The 10,216-nt window shown below is 45.4% G+C and overlaps 1 protein-coding gene across 1 annotated transcript; it reads left to right on the forward strand.

Moving 5' to 3' along the window:
* The first annotated feature begins 9,017 nt into the window (after positions 1 to 9,017).
* Positions 9,018 to 10,216, forward strand: LOC147646567 (endogenous retrovirus group K member 8 Gag polyprotein-like). The gene is given in 1 exon segment (XM_086873240.1): positions 9,018 to 10,216. A coding segment is annotated over 1 exon segment (1,182 nt). The 3' UTR covers positions 10,200 to 10,216.

Below are 10,216 nucleotides of genomic sequence, written 5' to 3' on the forward strand. Positions count from 1 at the left end.
TTTCCACAAAATCTAAGAAAATTCCCTCAAAATTCTTCAAATCTTCTTAAAATCTTACAAAATCCTACAGACATCCCACAAAATTACACAAGAATCCCACAAAATTCCTGGAAAATGTCACAAAATTCCCTAAATCTACCCAAAACCCTACCAAACACCCAAAACATCCAACAAAATCTCCACAAATTTCCACAAAATCTAAGAAAAATCCCTCAAAATTCTTAATCCCATAATCCTCCAAATCCCATAAATTTCAGGAAAAGTCCCAGAAAATTCCAGGAAAATGCCACAAAATTCCCTAAATCTTCTCTAAACCCAACCAAATTCCTGCAACATCTCACAAAATCTCCACCAGTTCCCACAAAATCTATGAAAAATCTTTCGAAATTCTACAAGTCTACTCAAAATCCCAAAAAATTCTGGAAACATTCTACAAAATTCCAGAAAAATCCCTCAAAATTCTTCAGCTCTCCTCAATATCTCATAAAATTCCTGAAACTTCCCACAAAACCTCGACAAATTTCCACAAAATCTAAGAGAAATCCCTCAAAATTCTTCACGTCTCCTAAAAATCCCACAAGCATCTCACAAAATCCCACAAAATCCCACAAAATCCCCTCCATATCCCACAAAATTATAGAAAAATTCTACAAAATTCCAGAAAAATCTCACAAACTTCCCAAAATTTACTCAAAACCCAACCAAATTCATGCAACATCTCACAAAATCCCCACATATTCCCACAAAATTCAAGAAAAATCCAACAAAATTCCCTAAATCTTGTCAATATCTCACAAAATTCCAGAGACAACCCACAAAACTCCCTAAATCTTCTAAAAACCCAACCAATTTCCAGAAACACCCCACAAAATATCCTCCAATTTCCACAAAATCTAAGAAAATGTCACAAAATTGCAGAAAAATCCCACAAAATTCCCTAAATTTCCTCAATATCCCACAAAATACCAGAACCATCCCACAAAATCTCCACCAATTTCCACAGAATTACAGAAAAACCCCACAAAATTCTGGAAAAGCCCCACAAAATTCCCTAAGTCTCCTCAAAATTCCAGAAAAATTCCCTGAATATGGCAAAAAATCTACACAAATTTCCACAAAATTCCAGAAACATCCCACAAAATCTCCAATTCCCACAAAATCAAAGAAAAATTCCTCAAAATTCTTCAAGTCTCCTCAAAATCCCATGAAGTCCCACAAAAATCTCTTCAATATCCCACCAAACTCCAGAAAAATCCCACAAAATTCCTCAAATGTCCACCAAATTCAAGAAAAATCCCACAAAATTCCCTTAATCTTCTCATTATCCCACAAAATTCTTGAAACATACAACAAAATCACCACAAATTCCCACAAAATTCCAGAAAAATCACACAAAATTCTCCAAATATCCTCAAAACCAGACTAAATTCCAGAACATCCCACAAAATCTCCACAAATGTCCACAAAACCTATATTAAGTCCCTCAAAAGTCATTTAAAACCCCACAAAATTCCAGAAAAGATCCCACAAAATTCCATAAATCTTCTCAAAACCCTACCAAATTCCAGAGAAATCCCAAAAAATCTAAACCAACTCCCACAAAATCTAAGAAAAGTCCTTCAAGATTTTTCAAGTCTCCTCAAATTTCCACAAAATTCTTTAAAAGCCCCACAAAATTCCAGGAAAATCCCACAAAATTCCCTATACATTTTCAAAACCCTAACAAATTCCAGAAAAATCTCACAAAATCTACACAAATGTCCACAAAATTCCAGAAAAATCCCACAAAATTCCCACAGCTCCTAAAAATCCCACAAAATTCTTGAAAAGCCTTAGAATATTCCAGAAAAATAATCCCACAAAATTCCCTAAATGTTATTAAAACCCCACAAAAATCCAGAAACATCCCACAAAATGTCCTCAAATGTCCACAGAATTCCAGAAAAATCCCGCAAAATCACCTTCAATTCCCACAAAATCTAAGAAAAGTCGCACAAAATTCTTCAAGTCTCCTCAAAATCCCACAAAATTCCAGAAACATCTCACAAAACCTCCACCAATTCCCTCAAAATCTAAGAAAAATCCCTCAAACTTCTTCAGATTTCCTCAAAATCCCACAAAATTCCAGAAATTTTCACAAAATTCAAAAAAACCCCACCAAATTCCAGAAACATCCCAGAAAATTCTTTAAATTTTCTCAAAATCCAACTAAATTCCAGAATAATACCACAAAATTCCCACAATCTTCTCAAAATCCTACCAAATTCTAGAAACATCCCACAAAATCTCAACAAATTTCCACAAAATCTTAGAAAAATCTCATAAAATTCTTCAAGTCTCCTTTTCAAATCCCACAGAATCCCAGAAAATCCCACAAAATTCCAGAGAATCCCACAAAATTCCAGTAAAATCTGCTGAAATGGTTGGCATTCAGGAACACAGATGATTTTTCCCCATGGCTGCTGTGGGGAGTGTGGCCATTATCTGAGCACAAAGCTGCAAGCTGCTATCTTTCCCTGCCTTTAGTGGCAGCCTGTGGTGAAACTGAGCAGCGGCACAAAGTGCAGGCCAGGCAGGGAGCGGCCTGGCCCGGCAGCCCCGCTGTGCAAGGCCCAGCCAAGCCTCTGAGAAGGGGCTCCTGGCACTTGCCAGTCTCCATCCTCCCCGGGAAGCGCAGAGCTGCGGCCAGCCTCGCTCCCCTCCCGTGGCCTTGGCTGGCCTGGGGGGAAGGAGGCTGAAGCCGAGCCCTGCTACCTCTTCAAAAGGCGCAAAGCAAAGAGAGCCAAGAGAAATTGCCGGCCTTAGGGCTTCAAGTGCTGTTCCCAGCTTGATGGCACTTTGCAATGGGCAAAACTGCTGGCACTTCTCAGCAATGGCCTCTTATGGGCCAGGAGAAAAACTCCTCTCAGCCTCCAGCAGCTTAAACTTCCTTAGGTGCTTCTCTCGGTTTTCTGAAGTGTCAGTCCATCAGACGTGGGATTTTGAGAAAATGTAGGAAATTTTGTGGGATTTTGGTGGAATTTTGTGGATTTTTTCTGGAATTTTGTGGGATATTGCAGAGATTTAGGGAATTTTGTGGAAGTTTTGTGGAATTTTGTGGGATTTTGAGGTGATTTAGGGAATTTTGTGGAGTTTTTCTGGAATTTTGTTGGACTTTGAGATAATTTACAGAATTTAGTTAAGGTTTTTTGTAGGGTGCATTTTATGGACTATTTGTGGAATTTTTCAAAGTTTTCAGGAATTTTGTGGAATTTTCTGAAATTTTGTGGGATTTTGAGGAGAATTTAAGAATTTTGAGGGATTTTTGTTGGATGTTGTGGGAATTTGAAGAGATTCAGGGAATTTTGTTGGGTTTTTTGTGGAATTTTGTGCATTTTTTCAAGAATTTTGTGGGATTTAAGGAAAAATTAAAGCATTATGGGGTTTTTCTAGTACTTTTTGTGGAATTCTTCTGCAATTTCGTGGATTTTTTTGGCAATTTGTGAGATTTAAACAAAGTTTAGGGAATTTTGTGGGATTTTTCTGCCATTTTATGGGATTTTTGTGGGAATTTTGTCAGATTTTACTGGAATTTTGTGGGATTTTTTTATTAATGGAGAAGACAATGGATATTTTGCCAAACCTCCTTTCAAACAACAATACATCAATCAGCACGACAGAAAAGAAGAAAAGAAAATCTTCCCCAGTTAGAACAGAGCCAGAGACCCACCATTTTCCCCTCCACTTTCATTTCTTTTCTCCATTTAGAGGCAAACCTTCCATCTCCAAAAGCTTCCATCTCTCACTTCCTGATGCCGTTTGCCACCCGTTAGCCTCGACCCCCACGGATCTGAGTGTTGTCCATGTGGGGCTGGGGATGCTCAGCCTGGAAAGAGAAGGGGCTGGGGAGGCCTCCCTGCAGCTCTAGGAAAGATGGGCACAGAGAGGAGAAGGCTTTCAACTGCAGGAGTGAGATTGAAGTTGGATCTAATGCAGCTGCTCTTTTCCACTCAGGCTGCTGGGCCACTGGCCCAGGCTGGGCACAGAGGCTGGGGATGCTCCATCCTTGGCAACATCCAAGGCCAGCTGGGAGCAGGGCTCTGAGCAACCTGTTCTGGGGGAAGATTGCTCAGCTTGGAACAAGATGGTCTTTAGGGTCCCATCCAAGCCCAAGCACCCAGGAATTCCATCATTCTAGCATCTCCCTTGTCCACTTCAGCCTGGGCCTGGGCTCCTGGCACTGATGTCACAGTGCACGCTCCAGCTAGAACTTCCAGCATCCAGCAACGGCCACAACACAACCCTTGGCTCCTTGTGTCAGCACGCTCTTCACCCTGCTCCAGGCCTACCCCTGTCACCTTGTTGTCACCTGCTCCCTCATACCCCCAGCAGTCCCAAAAGCTCCCTGTTGAGTGCATTTTGCTCTCCATCCCTGCAGGATGTCTGCATTTGCTCCAAAGAAGGTATGGTACTATTCCACGGAGGTGGACACCCCACAGCTGCCTGGCTGGGCTGGAGCTCTGTGGGATAGTGTGGGAAAGGGACCCCACTGGGAGATTTTGCTACCTCTGCAGGCTGCCACAGACACAGAGGAGGAGATGGAGGTGGATACACAGATGGATACGGACAAGAAAATGGAAGTGGATGGAGAGAACACCAGAGAGGAAGAGATGGATGTGGATGTGGATCAGACGGAAGTAGAAATGGAGGTGGACATGGAAGACAATATTGAGGAGATGGATATTGATGTAAAAGACGAGGAGGAGGACATGGTGTTGGGATGAAGAGCGATGCCAGCAGCAGAACAGGCAGGTGCTCCCCACAGGCAGAGTGGGTCCCCTGCTGCCAGCCTGGGGCTGGGCTGGGCACTCCCTGCTCAGGGACACGCTAGCCCATGCACTGGATTCTGCTGGCCATCCCTGGCCTGGCCTGGGCTTGCTTTGGGCCACACAAGCCCTGTTCCAGTGCCTGGGCCACAGCCCCCAGCCCCAGCCAGCCTCACTTCTGGCAGCAGAGTCCCACTGTGCCAGTGTCCCAGCCTGGCAGCACATGGAACACCCCTCCATGCCTGACTGCACTGACCGCGCTACTTGTTTTTCTTCCAGGACTGAGGCACATCCCAGACACAGATGCCACCCTGCTGTATATACGTTTTACAGTTGTTGTGTTCTGATAGACGTTTTAGGGTTTGCTTAAGTGTTCTGTAAATATGTTTCATGTAGTTTTGTTAGATATGTTCTTAGGTAAATAGGTTCTATAGTTTATTGTTGTTGTTGTTACCAAGGCTTGGATGTCCCTGCGGGAGCTGGCACAGCCACCCCAGGAGTGGGCTCCCTGTGCACAGGGGGTCCCACTGACAGAGCTCACCCTCTCCTTGCAGTTTCTCTGCACACACTTGGTAGCTGGAGGGGCAAATCCCAGTGGGCCCTGTCCCATGGCATCCCACATGGGAGCAGGGCTCAGCCTCATCCATGGCTCTTCCCTGGCTAGCCCCAGGGCTAAGGAGGCTGCACTGGGCTGCGGGCAGCCTGCTTCCTGGGCACCCTGAGGGGCTGGAGCCAGCCTGGAGGGAGTCTCAGCACAGGGGCCTCTGGCCCACATGCACCAAGATTTCCTTTGGAAACCCCCTCTGTCACCACACTCTACTACAAGCACAACATCAATTGTTCCTCCTAGTTAAAGGGGAGACCTTAATTGGCACAAATTTGTCCCTTGGACTTTCTAGCACAGCAAATGTCAGCACTTGTAATCCCTGTTCTGCACTCCCTGCTCGGGCACCAAAACATTGGAACCTGCCAGAACATCTTGAATTAGCACCAACCTGCAGAGGGCTACAGGGGGAGAACAACCCCCAACCACACAGGGACATTGATGGGCTGGGGCAGAGCTGAAACTAAAGTATTTTAATGCCAAGAGACAGGACTTTTTATTGCTGAATTCATTCTCCCAGGACAAGAATGAAAGCTTTCAGTCTCCTCACCATGTCTATTGCCAAGGTTTGCTTCTGAGTTATGACTGATTTTTATTCATCTCTTCAGAACTCTGATGCTCTTCCTGCCTAAGGTGCAGAGATGATATTTCAGCTATTTCAGAGCAAGGTGAGCTCAGCACAGCTTGGGCAACACGCAGAATTTCCAGACCCACAGATTCAGGCCATGCAAACTGATACTTTTTCATCTCTGTGCAAAGATCACTGCAAGGATGTCATGATGTACCACACACTGCTCAGAGCTGTCCCTTCTATCCAGCTCTCCCCAGTCACTTCACACACTTCACTCCAAGCACTTTCTGATAGAGTTCAGTAGCACATGGGATTTCATCCTGGCTTTTCTTCCTTTTCTCCTGAGCTGTCTCCAGACACAGTGTGTGGGCACTGCAGCAGCATGAACGTGGCACCTCCCTGACACTGAGATTCATGTCACAACTTTTCATCCAAAGCAGCAAAGAAATGATTCCCACTGGCTCCCACACGGCTCCCTGGCAAGTTGTGCTGCTGCAGCTCCAGCACCAGCCCTGGTGCACAGCAATTTCAGGAGGAGACACACCAAAGGAATCAGCCATTCCCAGAGAAGAAACATCTGTTTGCATGGCCCAAATCCCCACAACACTGCAGACTGTGGTGACCCTGCACACTCTGCATTTGCACTTCAGCCTCTGTGCCTCACTTTTCCTCTCACTAAAGTCCCCTCAGTTTCCCTCATGCTCACATTCCCAAGAGAATTCAAAGCAGCATTAGGAGCAGGGATAGATGATGGGAGCTGTCCCAAGGCTCAACAAAATTTCTCAGGCCTGACAATTCTAGCCAAGGACAGAGGAAAAACCTGCATGGAAGAGGTGTGAAATCAAAGCAGTCATCAAATTTAGGTAGAATGAGAGAAGCTGAAGAGCTTTTCAATGTTTGCAACAAGATTAGCAGCTCCAGGCACAGGAGGGATGCGACATTTTCCCCACTGTAACAACTCTGGGATGCAAATTGCATCTCAAATCCTTCTCCCCAGCTCTGGGACTTGTTCAGCCACCAACATGGTGCTGAATTTTTCAAGCAAAGTGGAAGCTGGTCAGAGAGGTGGCTTGCAAATCCAAATCACAGAGGACAGCTTGGAAGCAGCAGCCAGAGCCAAGAGAGGCAGAGCCTGGCCCTGGGGTGCAGCACAGCCACACAACACATGCCTGAAACTCTGAGAAATGAAAGAATTTGCCACAGGAGATACAGAAGGTACTTGATGGAATCCCTGCCTCCTTCATGATGCATCAGCATGCTGGAGAACACAAGGATGAAGATTAGAGCACCTTCTGCTGCTGCTGCTTCCATCTCCTGAGTCAAGTCTCACCAAAATCTCTCACTCTTGGGCATTCCCAAAGCCTCAGATTCACTCAGTCCTTGCAGGATTTCAGTGCTGAGGAACATGATGGGAGATAAAGGCACTTGCAGACACCAGAGATGCATTTTCTGCCTGAGGTGCATTTCACTGCCCAGCGTAGCTCCTCTAAAACCATTCCAATCAGCCCCTTGGACAGCACCAAGCCAGCAGCAGAACATCAGCGCCTGAAAATGCTTGGAAATGCCATTCTTTGAGATTTCTCTCCAGCTCTCCCATTTCATGGTGCCATTGCAGGGCTTTATCCCATCACTCAGCACTTGCAGCAAGTCTTGGCAACCAGCTTCAAATGGATTTGTAGTGCTGAGCAAATAAGAGGCAATTTGACTTTGTCTCCAGTGAATGAAATTTCACCTCAATCAGATGAACTCTGTGTTCTGTGATTGGCCATGTATAGAGCAATGGCTAGCTAGCAAAGGTCATGTTCCCATGCAGCAATTAGCTGAGAAAGAATTAAATAACAATAGAGTACCGTTGGTTTGAGATGTTGGAAGGTCAGAAAGACCTTGGTGATAACTGTGAACTGAGAACAGGACACTGTGATCAGAAGAATGAGAATTCAGCACAAATGAGAGACCACAAGAATGTGGGACTAGGTGGAGTCAAGCTTAAATGAAATATCCAAGAATGAGCTTGCTTTTGCACTATGTATGAGCCTAATTATTGATGCTATATAAGTGGTTTTAGAGTTATCAATAAATGAGACTTGCTGATCATTCATATTGAGTGCTGCATTTCTCCCGCCGAACTCATCAAATGGCACCTGAACAACAGGGACCTTTGGGACCTTTGGGACCTTTGGGACCTTTGGAACCTTTGGGACCTTTGGGACCTTTGGAACCTTTGGAACCTTTGGGACCTTTGGAGCCTTTGGGGCCTTTGGGACCTTTGGAACCTTTGGGACCTTTGGGACCTTTGGGACATTTGGGACCTTTGGGACCTTAAAAAGGAGTTGGAGTTGGCCAAGGGAGTTGGTGTCAGGGGATGGGTCCTCTGCAGCAAGGACGGTGAAACGCAACAGCTGTGCCGCGTTCCAGGCAACCTCACAGGAGAGTCCTGATCACACAGCAACGGTGCCGCGCCACAGGCGACCTCAGAGGAGAGTCCTGCCGTAACGTGCTGCCGAAACCTTGTAGGGGCTGCAACAGCGCTGACGGTAAGATGGAAAGGCAAGCAGCATATGATTTATTTACCTGCTTTTTAGAAAAGTGACAGGTTAAAGACTTTGATTTGCGCAAGGAGCTCCCTGGACTTCTTGCTTATGGGTATGCTCAGGGTTGTTTTCAGAATCGCCATACAGTCCATGAATTAAATGAGTGGCGAAAATTTGGAGATAAATTGTGGGAAGCTACTTTAGATGATGATAAAACTGCTAAAAAATTGAGAAAACTGTGGCGGACAGTTCATAATGTTCTTTTGCAGTATCAGGCTGAACAGGCAGCTGCCACAAAAGCATCTGCACCTATGTCAAAAAATAGATTATTAGAGGGAATTAATGAGTGTCCATTGCCACCCGCCACGAACACAGTAATCTTGACCCCCCCCACGCAGTCACTGACCCCTGCTGCCGCTGCTAATCCTTTTGGGCCATCTCCAATTCCTTCACCTACTAACCTTGATTCTGGAACGGAGCCTTCGGCACCGTTACCATCCTCCCCTATGGAAAATAAATCTGTCCCTGGGGTAGGGCGTGAGTTAGGTGAGGCTATTGCACGGGAAAGAAGGGAGACATGGGCTGCATTAGCACGGAATATTTTGCAAGAGGGAGATCAGGAAATAGCAGATGCTGTATTGGAAATAGCATGTCCTGTAACCTTTGCACCGATGCAAGGGGGAGGAATACAAGCTCCAATTACAGCTTTAGATTGGAAATGGTTATCACAGTTGCGATCTACAGTCAGTCAGTTTGGAGTGACCAGTGAACCGGTTAGACAGATGATTGATTATTTGTGGGGCACACAGATTTTGCTGCCTGCAGATTGTAGGAGTATTATGAAATTGATTCTTAGTCAGCATCAGCAGTTGTTGTTTAATGCACACTGGCAAGCTTATTGCCAAGAAAGTGTAAATGTGCAAAGACAGGCAGGTGATCCACTGCATGGGCTAACTTTGGAAGAACTAATGGGATTAGGAGCATAGAGTCAAGTGGAAGCACAAGCTATTTTGGGACCAGATAAGTTGAGAGAAGGAATGCAGTTGGCACGAGCTGCATTTGATCGGATTAAGGAGCCAGGAGGTATTCCATCTTATATGGGTATTAAACAAGGGCGAGATGAGCCATTTGGAGCATTTATTGATAAAGCAGCTGCAGCTATAGAACAGGCAGGTGTTCCTGAATATATGAGGGAAGCATTATTAAAACAATGTGCATTACAGAATTGTAATCCAGCAACCAGGTCAGTTTTAAATTCCCTAAATGCTAATTGGACTATTGAGGAGGCATTAGAGAGGATGTCTAATATACCGGTGGGCTCACAGGCAATGTTAGCCCAGGCAATTAAAGAACTGGCATCAAATCAGAGTCAGGTTTTAGCAGCTCTTGCACCACTACAAGCAGCTACAACCAACAATGGCAGGATTCCAGCCTCCCGACTCAAATGTTTTTGCTGTGGCAACCTTGGACATATTCGGAAGGAATGTACTGTACCATCTGTTTGGTGCAATCAGTGTCGCTCCAATACCCACACTGATAGTGTTTGCCGCCGGAGATCGGGAAACGGGAAGGTCAGCGCGAGAAGCCGCCGCGCCAGGACACAAATAGCAGCTGCCAGAACATCAGTGCAACTTCCCTCCAGCCTGCCACAGCAGGGAGCCTCGGCCTGGACCTGGCAGCCTCAGTGACTGTGGATTTATTGACA

This window comes from Cyanistes caeruleus, unplaced genomic scaffold (assembly GCF_971803275.1).
Source record: "Cyanistes caeruleus unplaced genomic scaffold, bCyaCae1.hap1.1 HAP1_SCAFFOLD_91, whole genome shotgun sequence".
NCBI classification, from domain to species: domain Eukaryota; kingdom Metazoa; phylum Chordata; class Aves; order Passeriformes; family Paridae; genus Cyanistes; species Cyanistes caeruleus.